This window comes from Mus caroli, unplaced genomic scaffold, assembly GCF_978045245.1.
Source record: "Mus caroli unplaced genomic scaffold, Mus_caroli_1 scaffold_5, whole genome shotgun sequence".
NCBI classification, from domain to species: Eukaryota; Metazoa; Chordata; class Mammalia; order Rodentia; family Muridae; genus Mus; species Mus caroli.
This window is the reverse complement of record NW_028227260.1, coordinates 7,673,690-7,698,311: the sequence shown is the minus strand read 5'-3', so window position 1 is coordinate 7,698,311 and position 24,622 is coordinate 7,673,690. Positions and strand designations below refer to the sequence as shown.

The 24,622-nt window shown below is 40.7% G+C and overlaps 1 protein-coding gene and 1 pseudogene across 2 annotated transcripts in view; one reads left to right on the top strand and one right to left on the bottom strand.

Annotated features, from left to right (window-relative positions):
- The window catches only part of Bmx (BMX non-receptor tyrosine kinase), a 64,613-nt gene that overhangs the window by 9,625 nt on the left and 30,366 nt on the right, over nt 1–24,622 (bottom strand). For both annotated transcript variants that reach the window (XM_029473273.2, XM_021153332.2), the window contains 7 exons: nt 17,234–17,288; nt 15,179–15,258; nt 10,710–10,837; nt 6,311–6,385; nt 5,446–5,617; nt 2,608–2,824; nt 1,132–1,196 (listed from right to left, as the gene is read on the bottom strand). In XM_029473273.2, coding sequence (XP_029329133.1) covers nt 1,132–1,196; nt 2,608–2,824; nt 5,446–5,617; nt 6,311–6,385; nt 10,710–10,837; nt 15,179–15,258; nt 17,234–17,288 — 792 coding nt within the window. The remainder of the gene's footprint in view (nt 1–1,131; nt 1,197–2,607; nt 2,825–5,445; nt 5,618–6,310; nt 6,386–10,709; nt 10,838–15,178; nt 15,259–17,233; nt 17,289–24,622) is intronic.
- Nucleotides 17,621–18,160, top strand: LOC110287037 (cytochrome c oxidase assembly factor 5 pseudogene; annotated as a pseudogene).

Below are 24,622 nucleotides of genomic sequence, written 5' to 3'. Positions count from 1 at the left end.
TCTCCTTTGAGGGGAACAAACAGTGAATGTATATATTCATGGGTGTGTTTGGCTATTAAGAATAATGGAGTGTAAAAAATTATATATCAGTAATTCCATACACAGTCATTAATAATCCATTAGAAATGAAAAAAAAAAGAATAATGCCTGGGATGGAGAGATGGTTCAGAAGTTTAGAGAATGTATTACTCTTCTAAAGGACTTGAGTTTGAACCTCAGCACCTATACCAGGCAGCTCAGAGCCCTCTGTAACTCCACCTCCAGGAGAATACCACTCCTTTGGCCTCTTTGGGCTCGTACACTCAATATGCACACACCTACACTGACACAAGTCCACATAATTAAGAATGATAAAAATCTTTTTAAAAAAGAACAAGACCAATGGAATTACTATAAAACAAACCAAAATGGCTCGCATAGGGAAATTAGTATAGTCAAAACTTATGTGTGTGGGATATAGTTTATGCATGTGTGTGCTCATAGTTGCATATGCAGAAGCTGTTGGATGCCATTCTCAATTACTTTACACCTTCATTTTAAAAGATACTTTATTTTTAATTGTGTATATGTTCAAGGGCCTCTCTCTCTCTCTCTCTCTCTCTCTCTCTCTCTCTCTCTCTGTGTGTGTGTGTGTGTGTGTGTGTGTGTGTGTGTGTGTGTGTGCTTAAAGAGGCCAGAAGAGGGTGTTGGATCTCCTGGAGCTGGAGCTACAAGAAGTTGTGAGCAACCTGACACAGATGCTGGGAATCCAACTCTAGTCCTCTAAAAAAGCAGTCCTTAAGTGGTGAGCAATCTCTCCAGCCTCTCCAAGTTAATCTTTGAACTAGGGTCTCTCCCTGAACCTGGAGCTAGCTGATTGGCTAGAATGGCTGGCCCTTCTATCTGTGCCCTACAGTTGCTGGGGTTAGGGGCACACCACAGTGCCTGGATGTAATGTGGGTGCTGGGAATCCAAAACCAAACTCGTGCTTGTTTAGCAAGCACTCTACCAACTGATCCCATCACCCAGCTTGAAATCAAATTCTTGACTACAATGGATGGAAACACTACAGCTTGCAGTGTGTTAGAAGTTATTGATGTTATTCCTGGGAACACCAGAAAGAAAAGCTGTCTGGGGAGATTTCTGGCTTACCTCGTCATTCCAAAGTCTGAGACTTTCACAGAGAGATCACTGTCCACCAAACAGTTCCGAGCAGCCTTGGGAGGGAAAGCAAAAATCTCCAAGTAGTAAAAGCAACCAAGAACCTCCCAATATCAGATTCAGATATTTTCCTCCCCTCAGTGTCAGTCTCAGCAAAATCCAACACAGCCTATCACAATCCTGTTTGTTCTGAAGTGAATCAAGTGAACTTGATTTTTAAAAAAATTCTCTCATAAGTTGGAAGACCAAAATGTGGATACTTTGCTCCTTCTTAGAATGGGGAACAAAATACCCATGGAAGGAGTTACAGAGACAAAGTTTGGAGCTGAGACAGAAGGAAGGACCATCCAGAGACTGCCCCACACCGTCCATCCCATATACAACCACCAAACCCAGACACTATTGCATATGCCAACAAGATTTAGCTGACAGGACCCTGATATAGCTGTCTCTTGTGAGGCTATGCCAATGCCTGGCAAATACAGAAGTAGATGCTCACAGTCAGCTATTGGATGGATCACAGGGCCCCCAATGAAGGAGCTAGAGAAAGTACCCAAGGAGCTGAAGGGTCTACAACCCTATAGGAGGAACAATAATATGAACTAACCAGTACCCCACACCCCAGAACTGTGTCTCTAGCTGCATATGTAGCAGAAGATGGCCTAGTCGGCCATCATTGGGAGGAGAGGCCCTTGGTCTTGCAAAGATCATATGCCCCAGTACAGGGGAATGCCAGGGCCAGGAAGCAGGAGTGGGTGGGTTGAGGACCAGGGTAGGGGGAGGGTATAGGGGACTTTGGGGATAGCATTTGAAATGTAAATGAAGAAAATATCTAATAAAAAAGAAAAGTTTCAATTTTTTTTCCAAAAAATGCATGTTCACCCAAGCATCTGAACTTCTTGACTTATCAAGGACTTCCACTAGATCCTGTGCATTCCCAGATGCTTGGAAGTCATGCAAGGCTTATGGGATGCATTGGCCTGCTATGAGCAGTGTGCTTGGCCTCAGCAGAAGGAGTCTCTAAAGCTGAAGACCAGTGAGTACCAAACAATACTCAGAACTCCTGCCCCAACCTAAACACACACTTTCTTTCTGCCTCATCCCCCTCTTTGACTTTTTAGTTACTGTATCAAATCACTGCTTTCCCAGTAGGCTCTCAGAGTCAACTTCAGTTCAGTGGTTTTGAGAAACACTAAATTGGCCTGAGTTGTTCCGTTTGCACTTCACATCACAGCACGGGTAGCTATGGAGAGCCTCATGACTTATTTTACTCTGATGGCTCTATACATCTTTCAAATACTGTATTCTACAATTGTGACCTTTTTATTATAAACCCATCACATGCTTACAGGAGTCACAAATGTGCGAAGTAAAGTGAAGGCCTCCTGTTTGTCAGACCTCCCAGCAGCCCTGTCCCTGGAGGAGGGAATGGCGGGTTATGTTTTTCTCTCCTCTCATTGAGCTTACCAAATCTCGATGTATGAATTGATGGCTCTCCAAGAAGGCCATGCCTTCACAGACATCATAACACATTTCTAAGAGCTGGCAACTTTCTAGTCCTTTCCCATGACTCTTCAGGTAATTAAGCAAGCAACCATTTGTTATATACTCAGTTACTATATAGATGGGGTATTTCTTTGAGCATACTCCGTAGAACTTCACCAGCTTGGGATGGCTGAGTTTCCTGAAAAAGAATCGATTTGGCAAGTTCATTTACGAGATGTCCCAAGCAGAAGAAAGAGAGAGAGAGAGAGAGAGAGAGAGAGAGAGGGAGAGGGGAGAGGGGAGAGGGGAGAGGGGAGAGGGGAGAGGGGAGAGGGGAGAGGGGAGAGGGGAGAGGGGAGAGGGGAGAGGGGAGAGGGGAGAGGGGAGAGGGGAGAGGGGAGAGGGGGAGATATCAGGGAGCTTTGGATCTTGTTTTGGGAAACAATAATGTTTGAAGGCACGAAAGAAAACAGAGCTCAGCCTCAGATCTGAGACTGGTGAATCTCACAGCCACTCAGCAGTGCTCTCAGCCTGGAGATACTGGATTCAGCTTGTTTCCCAAGAATCAGGGTAGTGTTATGTGTAGACAAAATATATTAATTTGAAGTGTGTATGTAACATAAAAATGGTTGCTGTTGGTGGAAGTGAGACTACACATAATCCTTTGTTTATATCTCTTCTTTTGTTCTCTCTCCTTTTGATTTTAAAAAAGTGTTCATTTGTGTGTGTGTGCATGCATGCATGCATGCATGCATGTACTCACTCATGAATGTGCACATGCATGTATATTTTTCTGTGGTGCCCTGAGGACAACCTCAGGTGTTATCTTCAGAAAGGCTACCACGCTCCTTTGGGGCAGAGTCTTTCACTTGTCTGAAGCTTGCCCAGCAGCATACGCTGACTGAGCAGTGAGCCCCAGGGGTGCTACTGTCTCCACCTCCACAGAGCATGGATTAATTTTACAGATTATTTATAACACACTTTGGTGACAAAATACACTTTAATATTTCACCAGGAGACAGTGGCTATGTCATATACCAAGAAAGTTTTTGTTTTTTAATTTTATGTTCTATGAAAGGGGGACAGCAAGGAGCTTTCTTTGGCTTTATATAACAGTCTAGTTACATAGGACAGAACTATCTGTGTAATTTGCAAGTTCCTTGAGAATAGGAAATGAGAATAGGAAAAAATAATTGTTTACAACTTAATTTGAGTTACACGTGATAGCCCATGACTGGATTCTCTGCACTTGGGAGGGTGAGGCGGGGTTCTTGCTGTCATTTTAAGGCTAAGGTGGGTTATGCAGTAACTTTCAAGACACCCTGGGCTACAAAGTAGGACTGTCTCAAAAACACCCCTCCCCCATTTTTATTATTTTGCAGTGGTGAAAGCAGAGCATTAAAGCAAGTACTGGGGTGAGATGCCTTTGTCCAAGGCTGTCTTCATGGGCATCTTTACCTTTGAACAATCTTTCAGTTACAGTAGCAGGGCTTGTTGCAACTTCCCTGTCTCCTTTGCTGTTTAAAAGGAATTACAGATGTGGGAGGATTCTCCTCTAAAGATGTCTCAGTAAACTGTTGAATAGCTCTTTCAGTGTAGATATGGGAGCCAAGTAAACACTCCCCCCCCCCAAGTTGCTTTTGGTTACGGTCTTTATCACAGCAATAGAAGTAAGTTAGGATCTGCAAATGTCAAGTATTTTGTATATGTGTGTGTGGTGGAGGAGAGAGGTCAATCTTGGCTGTCACTCGTCAGGAGCCATCTACCTTGTTTTGGGTTTTTTGTTTGTTTGTTTGTTTGTTTTGGTGTTTTTTTTGAGACAGGGTCTCTCATTGAGACTTAGATGCATCTATTAGGTAAGGTTGACTGAACAGTGAACTCCAAACATTCCCCTTCTTCCTCCTGCACCACCTTTTCCTTCACCTCCTTCTCCCTTGTCTCCTCTTCCCCTTCTCTTACTCCTCCTGCTCCTCCTCCTCTTCCTCTTCCACCTCTCTTCCACTTTCTCTCCTGTCTCATCCTCCTTTTCTTCCTCCTCCTCCTTTTCCTCCTCCCCCTCCCCTCTCTCCTCCCTCCCCCCTCCCCCCTCCGTTCTGGGACTACAGCATGTACCACCATGCACAGCTTTTTGACATGGGCTCAAAGGATGAACTCATACTTGCCCCACCAGCATTTACTGACTGAGCCATCTCCTGACCAAGGCCCTGCTATAACACTTTCTAATCCTCCCTGGTTAGTTTTCTAATAAAGTGACAGGCCATGCTGTTTTACCCCGATTAGAAGTATTTCTAAGGATGAAGGGCTTGCCCACTCCAGGACTTCTGAAGACCATACTTGAGTCTGTTCCTTCACATGTGAGCCGTGCTACTTCTAACAAATACCATTGGCTTATGCATAGTTGTGGGAGATGTGAAGGGAATTTGGATCTGCTGAGTGCTGTACCTACTTGTAACTACTAAGGGCCCTTTGTAGCACAGGACAAAGTTGTGAGCAGGAGAAAGATCAAGGGTAGAGAGTCTAAATGCACAGAGGCCACAGGCTACTTTCTCAATAGAGTCAGAAATATTCTAAAGTCAAACATGGGCTTTCAAGGTGTTATGCAAGCCTACTTGACAAATTAAGAGCATAACATTGATTTATTTAACAGCTCAGTAGGCCAAAATATAACACTGATTTTATTTAACAGTTAGGCCAAAGTATAACTCCTAAATATTAAGTGTACAACATATGTCAGGCTTTGCAAGTTAGGGACAAGGACTGATGGTAATGTTCTTCTATGGAGATTCAACATTCTATTTTCATTCCTGAACAGAAACTTACATCATGGTCTGGGCCTCCTGAAAGAATTCATCTTCTGACATGGCACCCTCCTTGATCATCTTTACAGCCACATCATACTGCCCCTTCCACTGGCCCAGCTGGACCACTCCAAACTGGCCATTGCCCAGCTCCTTCAGCAAGGTAATCTCTTCTCTTTTCAGTTCCCAAATTCCTAATGAAGCAAGGCAGACACCTTAGGAGTGGCATCAACAACTATCAAAGTGATTTCTTCAGCAATGAGATTTGTGCATCCACAAAATGAAGAACCGTAAAACATCATTTTATGATAGTAACTTTTAAAAATCCCCAGCGAACTGATATCATGACCATATCACAGGAAAATGATGCTCTCAAAGCAGCTGTACTTCTTGACACAAAAAGTCAAAATGAAGTCCATCCCTCCCCCCAACACACACACTGGAGGTATCTTAGAGATAGTTAATATCAAAATGTGCTTAATGCTCTTAGATTGGTAAAACACTGTTAGATTGTTTTTCTGCATAAAACAAATTAAGCTGTCATCAAGATGGACGTTATTACCCTAAAGACACAGTTGAGGACTGGCTCCAAATAGGAGCAAGCATAGACTCCAGGAAAAGAAAGGGCAGGTAAGGAGTACTGAAGGAAAATGACAAAGGCTTGTGAGAATCATCCATTGTATGGCTAACTCTGGGAAGATTACAGAGTTAGGTGTGGATAGATGATTTTTAAAAACGAATGATATAAATTAGACTAAGTGATTCCCTGGTGCAGTCTCGATAGGGATTTCCTTCCTGTCGTCCATCATGTGTCAGTTAGGTAATCATATGCATTGAACCCCAAATGGTGGGAAATGGAGCTTAAGAGCCCAGAGGTGTGTCCATACCACTTCCCAGAGCCACAGACTCCGGGACCTTGTTGGCCTTGGTTGACACTGGGTGGCGGAGCCGTGTGATCATGCCTGCAATAGAATCAGTAACATATTACCACATTACCATCATATCATATTATGAAGAATCACTTCATACTCTCCTAGTAAGCTGAAAATATGGGGCATGGGGTGTTGTGATACAAGAAGAGAATCAACGCTGAGCATATTCATCCTGTCCTTGTATTCAGTGATTTCAATCAACACATTCCCCTAATGCAAAGCAAAATCTAAAAGAGCCAGTTACTTCGTGTGAAATTCCACCAGGGGTTAGGTGCTAGATGAATCTTTTACACAACATTTTTTCTCATTCATATTTTACTATCTTTTTGTTAGTTCTGCATCATAAATAGCACACAAATCTGAAAAACTCATATAATAAACAGATATTTACATATAAAACAAACAATCTTAAATCTGAATTTATTTCTCCTTGACGTTAAATGTTTGAGCCATTTTTACATACATGTAGCTATGGTAAAGTTGGATTAAAATAATTATGCTGATAGTGTCTTGAAAGAAACCACTCAAAAGAGTAAATGATTATTGCTTTAAGTATAGGTTGGTTTTTACCACGCATGTGTTTTCCCTTCCATCCTATTTAGGTATTTGTTTCTGTTTAAGGGTGTTCATCAAATGTTTTCAATACCGTACCTTTAATCGGCAGAAATGAATACCAGCATGCATAATATAAGCTTTTATTTTGCAAAGCATATGAATACCTATATAGAAATGTGTATGTCAGTACAGAGCAAAACAAAGAATTCTCATCTGAGGAATACCGAATGGCTGAGAAGCACCTGAAAAACTGTTCAACATCCTTAAACATCAGGGAAATGCAAATCAAAACAACCCTGAGATTCCATCTCACACCAGTCAGAATGGCTAAGACCAAAAATTCAGGTGACAACAGATGCTGGTGAGGATGTGGTGAAAGAGGAATACTCCTCCATTGCTGGTGGGATTGCAAGCTAGTACAACCATTCTGGAAATCAGTCTGGCAGTTCCTCAGAAAATTGGACATAGTACTACCGGAAGATCCAACAATATCTCTCCTGGACATTTACCCAGAAGATGCTCCAACTTGTAATAAGGACACATGCTCCACTATGTTCATAGCAGCCTTATTTATAATAGCCAGAAGCTGGAAAGAACCCAGATGCCCCTCAACAGAGGAATGGATACAAAAAATGTGGTACATTTGCACAATGGAGTACTACTCAACTATTAAAAACAATGAATTTATGAAATTCTTAGGCAAATGGATGGATCTGGAGGATATCATCCTGAGTGAGGTAACCCAGTCACAAAAGAACTCACATGATATGTACTCACTGATAAGTGGATTTTAGCCCAGAATACCCAAGAAACAATATGCAAAATACATGGAACTCAAGAAGAAGAAAGACCAAAATGTGGATACTTCGTTCCTCCTTAGAAGGGGGAACAAAATACCCATGGGAGGAGTTACAGAGACAAAAAGTTTGGAGCTGAGACAGAAGAAAGGACCATCCAGAGACTGCCCTATATGGGGATTCATCCCATATAGAACCACCAAACCCAGGCACTATTGCATATGCCAGCAAGATTTAGCTGACAGGACCCTAATATAGCTATCTCTTGAGAGGCTATGCCAGTGCCTGGCAAACACAGAAGTGGATGCTCACAGTCTTCTATTGGATGGAACACGGGGCCCCCAATGGAGGATCTAGAGAAAGTACCCAAGGAGCTGAAGGGGTCTACAACCCTATAGGAGGAACATCAATATGAACTAACCAGTACCCCCCCACCCCAGAGCTGTGTCTCTAGTTGCATATGTAGCAGAGGATGGCCTAGTAGGCCATCAATGGGAGGAGAGGCCCTTGGTCTTGCGAAGATCATATGCCCCAGTACAGGGGAATGCCAGGACTAGAAAGTGGGAGTGGGTGGGTTGGGGAGCAGGGCAGGGGGAGGGTATAGAGGGCTTTGGGGATAGTATTTGAAATGTAAATGAAGAAATATCTAATAAAAAGAAATGTGTATGTTTATGCATATATATATACATATATAAGGGAAATTATGATTATTTTAAAAGTATTTTGCATCTTATGCTTTCTATTAGAAATGAAATGTCTTTGTGATAAAATATTTATGCCTTCCTTTGAAATATGTATATGTGCAACTTCTGCTATAATAACTATTGTGTGAGTCATGAAATACACTAATAAACTGAAGATTTAATGAAAACACAATGAGAGATCAAAATTTTAATACCTTTTTATATTCTGTGTATCCTCTAAGGTGCAATTATTTATTGCGAGATAACTGTTTGTATAATTACTTTCCCAGGAGATGCTATATGTTAAGATAAACATGGGAAGAAATTTGAGAAAAAAATACAAACAAGAACCAAAATGGAATTGAAATCAAGTCAGACATGATAGCACCGCTTAGATGCAGAGCCTATGGCTTATTTTCACTCACTGCTGGAAATTCACCAAGTCACTTCCTGTCATGAATACTGTTACAGTCCTGGGACAGTTAGTATAATTAGTACTGGCACAGTTAGTACAGTGTTTGAAGCACAAGCATAAGGATATTAGTTCAGATTCCCAGTACCCATGTGAAAATCTGGCACCGTGCTGTACATCTTTAATGTGAGCACTGAGAAGGCAGGGACAGACAGGTCACTGGATATTGATGACCAGCCAACCTATCCAACTCAGTGAGACATGCTGTATCAAAGAAATAAGGTGGAGAGTGACTTATGAAGGCACCCAATATTGACCTTGTCTTAGTCACTGTTATATTGCTGTCACGAGACCCCCATCATGGTAACTCTTAAAAAAGACAACATTTAATTGGAGCTGGCTTACAGTTTTAGAGGTTTAGTCCATTATCATCCTGATGAGAAGCTTGGTAACATGCAGGATGGTGCTGATGCACTAGGCAAGAGATATATACATCCTGATCCATAGTAGGGGGGGGAAGGGGGAGGCTGTGGGGAGAGGGAAGGGGAGAGGGAGAGAACACCTAGGCCTTGTATAGGCTTTTGAAACTTCAAAGCCCACTCCCCAGTAACATGCTTCCTCCAACAAGGCCACACCTCCTAATCCTTATAATTCTTTCAAATGGTGCCATTCTCTAGTGCATTCAAAATATGAGCCTGTGGGGCCATTCTCAATCATACTACCACATACTTCAAGCCTTTACACACATATGCACATATGTACATGCACAAACACACAAACAAATATGTGCACAACATATACTACTCCCCCACAGAAACTTATTACTGAAAATAGGGATACTCATAACCTAGGCAATATTTTGAGAGAAAACAGCTCATATCAAATATAAAAAAAAACTGTTACTAGTAGGATTGTATATTTCTGCAAACCATTTGACAACTTCACATTTTTAAATGCTCATAGCCTTTGTGAAACTAGCAATAGAATTATTCAAGCAAATGTACAGAGCTATATGTGCAGTGCTGTGCAATAAAATATGCATTAAAATATAAAAATATCATACATGATCCACTGCTAATCACCAGAGAGTTGCTGCAAGATGTAATAGAATTATACGTAGCTGTTGAAGAGAACAAGGTAAGCCATGAATATTTGCATGGAAAGTCCTCTGAGGTCAGGTTAGTAAAGATAAATTGAATAGTATGTGGACAATGATTTTTATTTCTGTAAAGTGTAATATGTAATTCTTATATAACAAATTCTTATATAACAAATATTATCATCCATATACAAAAATATATCATGATTGACACTATTCTCTGTACTGAGAAGTTACCAATTCAATTATGCTCATTTTTCTAATATATGGATTTTATAATCATCTTGCTTTTATGGTCTAGGAAAAAACTCTAGAAATAAAGTTTGATTAAAGCAATTTTCCTTTTATGCCTGATGAGATGGTTTAGTGGTTATGAGCACTGTACTGCTCTTTTAGGGGACCAGAGTCTGGTTCCCAGAACCCACATCAGGTGGCTCTCAACCATCTGTAACTAAAGTTCTAGAGGATATATATGATGCCCTCTCTTCCCGGCCTCTGTGGGCACTTCATTCATGTCCACAAGACACACATGCACACTTTTAAAAAAAATAGATAAAATCTAAAGAAAAATAATTTTATCTCAACATATTCAACTTAATCAACCTTATTCCTTCTAGTTTTATAAAGTGTATTGTGTTATATATGAGGAGGTTGAGCTACAAATCATAACAGACAGAGATTGATAGCATTTTCTCTCATTTCTTGGTATCCTATTAATCAAGAATATTAACAGGATCAATGGTATCCAAAAAAGCTGATATTTATATGTGAGGGCTTATAAAAGAAAAAAAAGAAAGAAAGAAGTTACCTGCTGAATTATGTTGGTGATAATGAATGAGCTTTGGAATGGAATCAAAGCAGTAGTTTTCAGCCAGGTATAATTTATTTTCAGCATTAGTATGCACGTGGTAATGCTTGACAGTTCCTTTTTTATCACTAGTAAGGAAGAAAGACAATGTTAGGATGTTTTAAACACACAACAAAATTTTGATGAAACAATGAGTGGATAATTATTTTGAATCTATTTACAAATTTGGGACTAGGAAGACAGGGATGGTTACCCAAAGTTGACATCTGGTGTTTCTCTGAAAGCATCCTTGACAATCAGTAAATTATGGAAAAGCAGTCCTCTCTGAACTCAATGTGTTCTTTGTGCATATACAAAATTTATGCATAGAAAATTTCAACTTTAGGTGCTAGCAACATGGTTCAACAAGTAAATGTTCCTGCAGTCAACTATGACAGTCTGAGATCAGTTCCTATGATCTACACTCTGGGAAGAGAGAACTGACTTCCACACATGAATGCCCCCCCCAGCACAGTTAATTAATAATAATATAATATAATAAAGATTAATTTGGGGGAAATTAATTTCATGTACTGTTTCTCTCTTAGAATGTATAATAAAGAGAATCTATAGAATCTGTCTTTGTTGGCTACAAGCCTTGAAGTTCCTTAGGATCATGTGAGACCATAAATTCTCCTTTAAGATAATAACTGGAAGAAAATTTTATAGGCAAAAAATGGTTAGATTGTGTGTATTCTTACCCTAGAGTTCTTTTGGAAATGGGGCATGCAGGAAGAAAAGCATATCTAGAACTCCTTTTTCCAAGCAACAACAAAGTTTAGTAGACATTTTTATGTGTCAGACCATGCTATGATCCAATGAGTGCACTGCATATACTTCCCACATAAAACATTGTCTTCTGGGTCAGGCAGTAGTAACGTGCACCTTTAATCCCAGCACTTGGAAGGCAGAGACAGGTGGATCTCTGAGTTTGAGCCTACCCTGGTCTACAGAGTGAGTTCCAGGACAGTCAGGACTACACAGAGAAACTTTGTCTCAACAAACAAACAAACAAAACAACCTCTCTCCCCCCCCTTCAAAAAAAACCATTTCTTTTCCTCCCACTCTACAATATTGTAATGAATTCATGCACATTTGACTGAGGCTAGTCAGGAATAACCTGTCTTAGATTTTAGAGTTCAGTTCTATCACTCACTGGCTTCCTCCTCCAGTTTTTATAAAAATTGGATGAGGTTGTACTTGCCACACAAGAACAATGCCACAGGAGAAGAAAGGGTATTTCTCTATGTTGCACATGGCTAATCTGATGGTAGTGTCAGTATGAGTTGATGACATTTCATAAAAGGGTTTTGCTTTCCTCATCCCAATGGACATATCTATAAAAACTCCTGCACCTTAACATAAGGCTCAGGGAACATTGTGGAAGGGTAGTGGGATGGGAGGATTGTAAAAGCCAGAGGATCAGGGAGTTTGCTGTGAGATTGCGCCTCCTGATAAGATCAGAAGTTACTCATGAAATCTCATAAACATGACTGCTCAAGTGTGAGCTGGAAAAGAATGACACCCATGAACATGCCAGACTGGACAGGGAAAGGCCCACGAGGCTTCAGCCGTACACCAAGAACTTCAGGCAACTGAGGAGAGCTGGGAGGAAGAAACCTGGTCCTCTGCCAGGAAGAACACACCAATTGCCTAATGCTGATCATTTGACCCTGGAAACATACATACAAGTAAAATTCTATGGGCTTCATTGGCTGGTTTTGTGTGTCAACTCCACACAAACTAGAGGCATAGAAAGGATGGAGCCTCTGTTGGGCAAATGTCTCCATGGGATCTAGCTCTAAGGCATTTTCTCAACTAGTGATCAATGGGGGAGGGCCCATTGTGAGTGGTGACATCTCTACACTGGTGGTCCTGGGTTCTAAAACAAGGCTTGCTGAGCAATCCATGGGGAGCAAGCCAGTAAGCAGCACCCATCCATGGTCTCTGCATCAGCTCCTGCCTCCTGCACCCTGCCCTGCTTGAGTTTCTGTTCTGACTTCTTTCAATAATGAATAGTGATATAAGCCAAAGAAACCCTTTCATCCCCAAGTTGCTTTTTGACCAGGGTGTTTTGTTGCAGCAACAGAAACTCTGACCAAGCTCAACAAGTTGTATTTTGGACTATATATGTATACATATATGCATGCAATAACTATTGCTGAAGAAAGAGACCATGAATTTGAAAGAGACTGGGGACCAGTATATGGGAGGATTTGGGAGGAAGAAAATCAAGGGAGAAACATAATTAAGTTATAACCTCAAAAATATTTTAAAAGAAAAATATTCCTTTCGTTTAATTCCTTATCTATTTAATAATTTTCTACTGGATCAACTTCAAAAATAAATCTGGGATGATGAAGTTCAAAGAGGGGAACAACTGACATTTCATTTGGCTGTATCCAGAGAGCCACAGCTGTTTTGATGCTTAGTCAACAGCATGTTCTCTAGTTGTTAGATTTGTTTCAGCCGATGATCATGTGAAATCTAGTATATGTGCTTATTAGAGGCATGGATTCTGGTATTAGCAAATGTTGTATGGTCATTCAAGATACACCCTGTTATTTCAAATTGGAAGTAGGTATTCTGTAAGACAAATCTCAAGATAAAATATCTTCATAATCTAGTTACAAATACATATTACATTACAAATACATATGCATGCTCTGTGTGGTGGGGCACACATTTACACAAGTCATTCAATCCAGCTGTTAAGAAATATTTCTTTTAAATGGTCCATATCAATTCAGTGTCAGTTCAATCCCTGTCCCCCAGATACTGGGGGTTTCAGAGACACATTAGTGTGGATGAAAGAATATGGCTTGGTTATTTGGTTGTAGGTGGCCTAGCTTTAGATTGTTCACTTATTCTGCCTCATGGGCTAGTCCTTAAGAGATCTCTTTGAACCCCAATCTCCTCATCTGCAAAGGGCCCTATTTACTCTGGAGGGGTGTTACAAGGAATCCAAGAGGTATTAACCAATGGGAAAGTGACTTATAAATCTCTGGAAGGTACATGCCTGTAATTCCAGCACTGGGGTCACAAAGGCTCAAGGAGGCTACATAGTGAGGCTCTGTCTCAAGGAAATCAACTTCTGGAGGGAGGTCCTGATGATGATGGCTTTGGCAAGATGATGATGGGAAGTCTTACACACCAAGGATCAGGCATGCAAGAGTAGACAGAACTACTCTTTCTTACCAGCAGCACCATTAACAATAACTGCTCCTTCATTTGGTGTTACTCTGTGCTAGACAGTATCCTAATCTAAATACATGTGTTAAATGGTTTCATTCATAGATCAGAAAAATAATTTTTAAAAAGGTAAACCTGGATTTATTCACTAGCTCTGTTAAAACATTAGACAAAACACATCCAAGTGCCTAGTAATTATAACACATGCCCTTGCATGGCAATCCAAATGTATTCAACTAGGGACAGTAAGTAATACAAAATCGCACCACTTTAATTATGTCTTTCAGTTGACATTTGGCCATCTCAAAGCCATTGTTAGGTTGGTGAATTTAAATACTGTGGCTCTCTGTTGGGATGGACACACAGTCTTTGGACACGTACTACTGATGTGAATGCAGGAAGTAATTTTAATCATGTGTAATTGGTCACAGGTCTAATTTGCAGTAACCATTGCTATTTTATTAAACAACACCTTGTTGCTTTGAGTGCATTAAAAATCATTATTATATTTCCCTTTCCAATGAGGAAGTTCAGGACCAGAGCAGGTTGAGACACTGGTTCAACAAAATAAAGGCCTGAAATGGGAAGAAAAGTTTCACTTTGAACTAGAACTCTTACGTGGAAAGGCCAGCAGACAGACAGGCAGGCAGACAGACAGACAGACAGGCAGGCAGGCAGGCAGGCAGGCAGACAGGCAGACAGGCAGACAGACAGGCAGGCAGGCAGGCAGGCAGGCAGGCAGGCAGACAGGCAGGCAGGCAGGCAGGCAGGCAGATGAAACATACTTAGAAAGCACTAATACCTTGATTTAACTGCACAGGAAAGGCTCGCTGAGAGTTGGGCACTGGGGCAAGCTTCTCCACTCAGCAGGCAGGTTGGGTTGTGAGTTTAGAAGTGCTATCACTATTTTTTAATGTTTCTCTTTCTATGCTTGGGCCTGACTCCAAGGGACCCACATTGTTGTTTCAATAAATGTTTATGGAGGTGTGCACACGGTGCTCACAGCACTCTGTCTTGTCTGCCTGCAGTGCACAGGGGAGGTCACTCAGAGCATAGCCTTTTGAAAGTAGAGGGCCTGAAGGCAATGGCTAATGTCCACATTCAACACAAATTTGTTGATCCCAAATTCCAGGGTTCAAGAGTGAGTGGTGTCTCACCTCAAAATATAACACTACGTGATCATCGTTTTCAAATAACAGTCACAGAGGAAAAAGGAAGGAAGTCTACATTGCACTTACTTTGCAGCCTTACTAAATAAGGACACGGTGTACATTCCCATCTGGCTGGAATTCCGAACCATAAATGCTCCTTCTTTTCCCTGAAAAGGAGGAATAATGTTCATTATTTTTAAAATGATTTTTATATAGGCAGTAAGCAAAAAATAAATAAATAAATAAATACATACATACATACATAAAAATTTTAGATGCACAATAATGTCAGCAAAGGGACAGGTCACCCAACAGTTAGCACAGAAGGGTCCCATAGCTAAGTTGTCTTCCTTTTCTCACTCAGTTCCTTTCTTCCTCTCCCTTCCTTCTGTTTTTCTTGTTTAGTTCTGGGGATGGAAGCCAGGGCCTGACCTTTGCTAAGCAAGGGCCTTACCTTTGTGTTTTATCCTCACCCAAGTCAATATATTTATAGATCCATCCTGTGCAAACTTTTTTTCCTAGAAAATTTGCAACTCTCTAAAATTTTCGTTTTATATTTATTAAATTATATATATATATATATATCACTATATATCACAAATATATATGATATATCCCTATATCATATTCTGGAAATGTTTGAGGAAGAATAAACACTTTGCTAAAGTTGTAGCCTCCATTTGTCTTTCTCAAGGATTCATGCCAATTGTAACCAGAGTCAGGTTCAGAAAAAGCATAATACGCTATGGATATAACAGCTTGCCAAGTGAATCTATCACATTCTGTTAAGCACATCTTAAAACATAACTTGTGTGCTTAGTGTTTTATTAGACTGAACTGTAGCAAAGTACCATTTTCATAGATCAAAAGAATTTACTATAGGTAAGTTCATATCAATTAGCAATAAAATCAAGTAAATTAATTCCATATCACATCTTCTATGTTCTGGTTTAGGTGCTAATGAGCAGTGAAATCCAGATAAGAAAAATAATTCTATTGATAACTCACATTAAGTGTACATAAGGGTATATGTCTCGGTGTGTTGGTTTGAATGAAAATGGCCCCCATATGCTCATACATTTGAATGCTTGGTCCCTGGCTGGTGGACTCTTTAGGAAGGATTAGGAGGTATAGCCTTGTTTGGAGCTGTGCTACTGGGCATGGGGGTTGAGGTTTCAAAAGCCCATACCATTCCAGTTGGCTCTCGGTTGTTGTCTCGACATGTAAGCTTTCAGCTGCTGCTCTAGCACCATGCTTGTCTGCCTGATACCATGTTCTCCACCAAGACTGGCAATGGGTTAACCCTCTGGAATATACTCTTTCTTATACAAGTTGCCTTGGTCATGGTATCTCTTCCTAGCAGTAGAAAAGTTAACTAGGGAGGCATGCATAGTACTCATTATCATATGGGTTCCACCTCCAGCCCTGAAAAATGAAAACATCTCTTCTATTTGTAATACTGTGCTATCTCTTCCTGCCTTGACTCTGGACTGGGACATGTGACTTGCAATGGGACATCAACTGATGCTGTCAAAGCAAAGGGTCCCTAACTACTTACAGTGCTGAGCTAGCCCTCTTTGAAAGGTTTCTATTCTATGATGAGGACCCAAATCAGACTCTTGGAGAGGCCATAGAAGGAAGAACTGTGACACTCCAGTTGACCCTCAGTTATCCTTCAGCAAAACATTTGCCTGAATAAGCTGACTTACAGCATTGTAGGAAATGCAAATCTTGTTTCAGGCCACTAAGTTTTGGGGGTGGTTTATTTATTGTGGAAGAAAAGTGTATTGAGTACATGGAAAAGAGACAGCAAGCCTCTTGGTAACCAGAGTGGCTCCTAAAGCTTGAGGTGGTTCATTATACAGCTAGAGTTAGGCATCAGGATATGCTCGTAACCCAAAGGCCAGTGCCACAGTGAGTTGAAACATTAGCAAAAATGTTTCTCAGAGAAATGCATTCATCCTGGGACCTGCCAGAGACAGATATTCTTGGGCTGCAAGTGTATTCTCATGGTAGGAATGAATGCTTAATATGAACACACACACAACACACACATGCCATGCATACCACACTCGTGCACGCACGCACACAGACCCAGACCCAGATTCTTTGACACGAGTAGAGGAAAACACTATCATTTACCTTTTGTCTCAATAACTGCTCAGATTGTGACCTGGAGATATTCCCAGCAAACCAGCTGCAAAAGAATTCTGGATTGGAGAATTAATCATTTTTAAATCATACAACTTGTCCCTCAACTTTTGACTCTGTAAAATAAGGCATTGGCCTATAATACGGACATTCAAACCTAATTCTTGGACAGTATTATCTGAGGATGTTTTTCAAAACTCAGCTTCTTAGTCGTCCAAATTCTATTTCTGAGGTGAGGCCTAGCTGATATCAAGTTGTGAGTAGGCTGCTAGAGTTCTTCTAGGTGACTCCAAGCTAGCCCACATTTCCCTCAAGTTGTGAGTAGGCTGCTAGAGTCCTTCTAGGTGACTCCAAGCTAGCCCACATTTCCCTCTTTGAATGAGGACCAGAGATCAGACCCCTGAGGGTTGCAAAGGGAAGGCCAGCGTAGCCAAGGGTAAATACTCTTGTCTTTCAACTCGACCATTTATTTTAATAACTTGATAGGAGCATATTTTATACCAACTAGTCTCAAAGCAAATGCTTTTTAATTTTTTTTCCAAACAGGAAGAGATAAACATCTAAGGTGATATCCAGGCAGGAGGCAAAGATATGTGGAAAAGTTAAGTAGAATTCTTTTTCTTAAAAAAAAAAAAATTAACTGGATCGAAGACTGTGATCTGGTGTGGTGAGTGCTGCAGGCCCAACCATACCCTGGTATTATGAGGACAAGCTGGAGGGCAGTGCGTGCGAGGCCATGAAGGAGGACCTGGGTGCATGTCTGCTACAGTTGGCCTATGTGCTCCAGGAAGGAAAATTCCCACGGCAGTGTTTGAAGGAAGGCTACTGCAGAGCTTTGCAGTATTCATTTTTTTCTTTGAGTGTAAAAGATCAATGTTGGATGCCAGATCAAGATTCAGAGGAAGAAAGGGATATTGATAACATTATGTTGAAAGCAAGATAAAAATCGCCTAGGATTTTCTCTGGACCTTAATAGAAAAGAAGCAAAATAGAAAGCATGGTAGCATCTGTTCGACTTCTGAGCCAGGTGTTCCCTCCCAAGGACACCAGAGAAAATGGATCAATGCTGTTTCTGAATGATTCTGCTGTTTGAAGTCATTTATAGAAGATACATGGAACTGAACAACTATAGGTTAAGAACTTAGTGTGTTTTGGGAATTGCCTAGTGGAGAGAGTATGTTCAAGGATGACTCTTCAATCAGATTACACCGTATGTGCATCTATGAGGCCACGATGAGATAGGCATAGTTAGCAACATAGAACCTGTTGTTAGACTCTCCAACTCTTGTTTCTGTTTCTTGGTTTCAATTTTAGGCCATCCTTCTCATAAAAGGATGATACCAGTCTCAGTCCCCATCCTCAAGATCTGGACTCCAAAAATGAGAGTACAGGCCCACAAATCACACCCTACTGAAGAACTCTGGTCTTTTCTGCTTCATATACTCCTGCTCCATCCTTTGTGATCTTGGCTAGATTCTGGTCACATGTACTGTGCCAACACCATTCACAGTCACGTAAGATGAATTATGGGCCTCATCCCTAAACACTGGAATTTGCAGCAAATGGAAGGAACAGATGTCCACTCTAGACAGCAAATGGCAATGACATGAAGTGGCTGGAAAGGTTGGAATCCTGATCATTTTATTTTGACCACTTACCACAGTAGAGAGCCATCAGGAAACTAAATCTTCAGTTTGATTCTTGCCATTGAACAGAGAGTCATTATAGCTTCTATATTTTTTTCCATAGTTCACTGGGGATTGGGAAGTTCACTTGCAGTTTTAAAAGTTTTGAAGCTGTGAGGATTCAGATTCCCTAGGGTGTGACAGAGGTCTGCTCTATATACTGCCCCCACTGGGAGTGGGGGGGTAATGCATCCTTCAGTCCTGCCACCTATGTCCCAAGCTTGGTGTCTGTGTAGTGTGGAGGATTGCACCTTCTGAATGCTAGGAAGCTCTACCACTGAGCCACACATTTCACTAGCGCTTCAATTTCAACTGGGAGTAAAATGTGTTTGTATGGAATCCATTTGTCTAGATATAGCTTTATTTGGAGAGAGTCATTTATCTCATAATTGAACCTTCCATTACACAATCCTGGGGATTTTAGAGTGTTCCTGAAGCATGCAGCAGTCACCACTATCTACTTCCAGAACAGTCTCATCTTTTCCAGAAACCCTCACTCATGAGTACTCTGTCCTTCTTCCCTCTACTCCCTCTACTCATCATGTTAGATGAGTGAAATTCTATAGTCCAGTCTTTTCTGAGTCCTGTTACCAAGTTTTAAAGGTTTATTCACGTGTAGCAGCAGTCTGTAATGTAGCACTGCTGAGTAACATTCCATAGTAGACAAACTCAGTGTGTTTTCTTCATGAAACAGCAGATGAACTCTGAGCTGTTTCTACTTTGGGGCTTTTGACTAACACTATGAACATCTGTGGAAAAAGTTCAAAATGTTTCATTTAATACATGCCTTAGAGTGGAACTCCAGGATGGTATTATGACAGCCTCAGTTATATTTTCTACAATGATTTTTTTACCACCATTTCATGCTATCGTGTGTGTGTGTGTGTGTGTGTGTGTTTCAGGGATGGATGGGGGCTAGCTTATTTCATGTAGCAAAACACCATCAAGGTTTGTATTATGTATCAGAGTTCCCTTCCTTTTTAAGAACAAATAGTATGTACTGAATAAGAATAAGAATAAGAATAAGAATAAGAATAAGAATAAGAATAAGAATAAGAATAAAAGAATAAGAATAAGAAAGGAGTAAGTGTATGTACTGGCTGGTTTGTGTGTCAAGCTGGAGTTATCACTGAGAGAGAAGCCTCCCTTGAGGAAATGCCTCCATGAGATCCAGCTGTTAGACATTTTCTCAATTAGTGATCAAGGGTGAGAGGACCTAGTTCATTTCGGGTGGTGCCATCCCTGGGCTGGTAGTTCTAAGTTCTATAAGAAAGCCAAGCCAGGGAAAACAAGCCAGTAAGCAGCTCCCTCCATGGCCTCTGCATCAGCTCCTGCCTCCAAGTTCCTGACCTGTGTGTGTTCCTGTCCTGATTTCCTTTGGTGATGAATAGCAATGTGGAACTGTAAGCTGAATAAATCCTTTCCTCAACTTGCTTCTTGGTCGTGATGTTTTGTGCAAGAATACAAACCCTGACTAAGATAAGTGTATGTTGTATGTATGTATGTTGTCTGTGTCTTGTTACCTACTCATCCAGCAGTGGGTACCTTGGTTTGTTTCCACCCTGGAGCTCCTGACTATGCTGTGAGCATGTATTTACAAATATCCTTATGACCTTGCTTTCAATTTCAATACAGAAGACTGTATGTCATACCATAATTCTGTTTTTATTTGTAGGCACTGCCATAGTTTCCTTAGCAGCCATATTATTTTATGTTCCTATCAGCAGTGCACAAAGATTATGTCTATGTCCTTGTGGATATCCAGCTTTGCATGTTACCCTTTGGTGATAAAACATCCTCCAAGCACTGGGGGACTGTTTCTGAGCCTGCTCTCTCTTGTGGCTTTTGTCTATCTTCATGCCAACGCCACTGCTTTGATTACTGGAGAATTTTAATAAAAATTTGAAATAAAAATTAACCTTTGCTAATTTAATTAATGAGCCAAGAACATTGTGCCTTACTTTGTATGTAAAACACAACAATAAATTTATGTTTTATATTTCTGTGTCCCTCTGGCATGGGCTAAAATATCACATACAGGAATAACTAGGTTATGAAGTGCAATGGGGCATGGGTTTGGGGAGTTTGGAGGAATTGACTAGAAGAGGAAAGATGTGCTCAAGAAGAGTGATGGCGAATGCTAAGGCTTGTGGGAGAAAAGCAAGGTAGAAAGTGTCTCTTCTATGAATGGGAACTGATATTTTGTATGGTATCTGTATTAACAGAATAAAAAATAATAGTAGCTGGACAGTTCAATAAAGTGCAAAGATTCTTAGACTAGCCAGTTTAGAGATCTGAGCTCTAGAAAGAACTACCTCATCTATAGTCGTTTGACTCTGAACAAGCCTCTTTTTTTTTTTTTTTTTTGACCATAGACTTAGCTATCTGTAAAATTAAGGGGGCTATCCTAATTTATTTTATGTTGCTGTGATAAACAAAGCAAGTTGGGGAGGAAATGGTTTATTTCAGCTTTCAGGCTGTACATTATTGAGGGAAATCAATGCAGGAACTCAAAGCAGAGGCTTGAACTAGAGACCAATGGCAGTAGAGTGAACTGGCTAGCTTCTACTGGCTCTCTCAGCTAACTTTCTTATATGACTTAGGCCCACCTGCTTAGAGATGATACAGTCCACAGAAGCCTGGCCCTCCATTTCAATTAGCAATTAAGAAAATGCTCCACAGCCAACAGCTGGAGGGCAATTCCTCATTTGAAGCTTCCTTTTCCCAGGAATGTCAAGTTGACAACCAAGATTAGCTGTCACAGGGCTGAACGTAAGAAGCGCCTTTTATATTTTTGGTTGTGAGCCTAGCCTTTAATGGCTGAGCCATCTCTCTAGCCCAGCCATGCATGGTGGCTCACACCTTTAATCCCAGCACTTGGGAGGCAGAGGCAGGCAGATTTCTGAGTTCGAGGCCAGCCTGGTCTACAAAGTGAGTTCCAGGACAGCCAGGGCTATACAGAGAAATCCTGTCTCGAAAAACCACCAAAAAAAAAAAAAAATCCTTTTAACTCTGTCTACCCTTACAGATGTTTAATTAACACTTGAGGTACTCATGAGAGTTTTCTGTTTAACTCATATTTCAATCTAATAAAAGCTAATCAAACCACCATTTAGAGAAAGTGATATAGAGCAAAGCTTCTTTGGTGGTGGGGGGGGAAGTTTTGTTGTGGGGTTGAGACAGGTTTTCTTGGCTGTCCTGGGACTTGTTCGGTAGACCAGGCTGGCCTCAAACTCAGAGAGGTCTGACTGCCTCTGCCTCCTGAGTACTGGGATTAAAGGCATGAACTACCACTGCTAAGCAGCACACAGCTTCTTAAGAACTTATTGGGACCCCCATGTAGAAATGAATAATTGAATATGGGGGTGGGTGGGTCACAAAATGTCAATAGTAAAAGGTTCCTGAAAGTGTAGCAAACAAAAATTAATTTTAAACTACACATGTGATGAACCAGGTGTTTCTGGCAGTGCCTGCCCATGTTACATTATACAACTTCACTGCAGTCTTGTTTTGGACATATAATATACATGCTTTGCAATGGGCATTTTATTAGATCCACAACACTAATAAATGCTATCTGAATCACAGTATTTGTACTATACATGCAAAGTTGTCTGCTTTCATAGAAATGTAATGGTTTAATTCCTGAAAACAGAGATGTAATATTTTTCCTACCATTATTTCTCAGCATGTAAGTATTTGTGACAGGATTTTCCCTGTCCAATTACATTAAAATATTAGTGCAGCAGGAGGCCTGTGATTGGACAGGGAAAAGGGAGGCAGCGCTAAGAGTTGCAGAGACAGAGAGAGGAGCCAAGATGGAGATGGACGAACAGGAAGGAAAGCCAGATCCAGCGTGGTTTAAATAGCCACAGTAGTTATGATACCATAAAGGATAAGGCTAGTTGGGATAATCTGTCTAATATAGGTGGGCAGCTTTTTTTTTTCTGTTGTGTGCCACTATAAATTTTAATGTGGAACATAAATTTTACATCTGTATTTGTAAAATATAATATAGAAATCACTTCTCTTACAACTAAACACATACAAGAAAGTCCTTGGAAAATTCCCCTATTCTTTGTTGGGACAGCATGAGTGAGGCATGGCTCATAGGTTGAGTGGAAGGCCGCCAGTTGACACAGTTGTAACCTAAGGGGTGATCCCCTTCAGATAATAAACCCATTTGATTCCAGATTCGGTGCCTTCACACTGAGGGCAGGTGACAATCAACTTAGAGGTGATCGGGGTTTTACTGCCCGACGGGTTCCCCTCAAAGTAGACTGTGATGTTGTTGATCTTCTTGGGCCGCACGGTCTCTGCAGCCCGGATGCTGAAGGCTGGGTTCTCCACAATGAAGGAGAAGCTTGTTGCGTAGGTGGGCAGCTTTTACCATTATCAATTGGTTCTGAAATTATTGTATTGGCATCTTGTGAATTGAGAATTTATTGATACATAAATCTGTTTGGTTAATTATAAGCTTCTAGAGTTTTGTTTCTACCAGGTTGCTGGGTGTTGTGGTGGCTGACCATGGGGTGGACAGTCGTGTGGGGCTGGTATGGTAGCAAAAGGAACTCAGGAGCTCCGGCCCTGCCGGAGAGTTGATGGGTAGAGACAGAGCCAGCAGGACCTCAGTGGGGCTGAGAGTTGTTGGCACAAGTTTGGGAATGTGCAGGTTCATTTTATAATATTTCCCACAACAATCATCAAATCAGTATATCTTTGTACTATATTTTATTAGAATGTTTCATTCTAATAATTGCCATTTGAATTATTTTCCTGGAATTTCATTAAAACAATTATTCAATGAATTTTAGTTTAGCACTAGAGAAGACTTTGCAACAATTTCGGGGTTTGTTTGTTTGTTTTTTGTTTGTTTGTTTGTTTGAGACAGGGTTTCTCTGTGTAGCCCTGGCTGTCCTGGAACTCACTCTGTAGACCAGCCTGGCCTCGAACTCAGAAATCCACCTGCCTCTGCCTCCCGAGTGCTGGGATTAAAGACGTGTGCCACCACTGCCCAGCTTTTTTTTGGGGGGAACAATTTCTAAAAGGATGTTAAACATTTTCTATTTTGTACTGTATCTCTACACAAAGCGACATTTTTCATCACTGACAACTGTCAAACCAAAAATATTGATCCTGGGCTGGAGAGATGGCTCAGCAATTAAGAACACTGACTGCTCTTCCAGAGGATATGAATTCAATTCCCAACACCCACATAGTAGTTCATAACTGGTTCTAACTCCAGTTCCAGGGGATCCAACTCCCTCTTTTGGCTTCTCTGGGCACCAGGCATGTAAGTGGTACACGTACACCTAGATAAAATACCCATACACATAAAATAAAAAAAAAAAATCAATCAACTCTGTGAAACATTGAGAATGTTCTTCCTTTGCTCTCTGATATTCAACCAGTGTTTAATTCTTTATGTAATATGCACAAGCAAATTTGCTTTCATCTTTAACAAATGGCAAAGTTATATGTAAATTAAGAATTACTTTAAAATAAAATCCTTTATGATTTATCAGTAAAGTTTTGGTTTCTAGTTTATAACTCTATATACCCTGGGCCACAAAGTTTTCTCTGATTTAATAAAAAGGACCATGAGCAGAAAACGTTTTAAAAGCCCTGGTCTGGGATATACATCTATGGGTAGATAGAAGGAAGCAAGGATCAGGAATAAACATATGGACTTGGA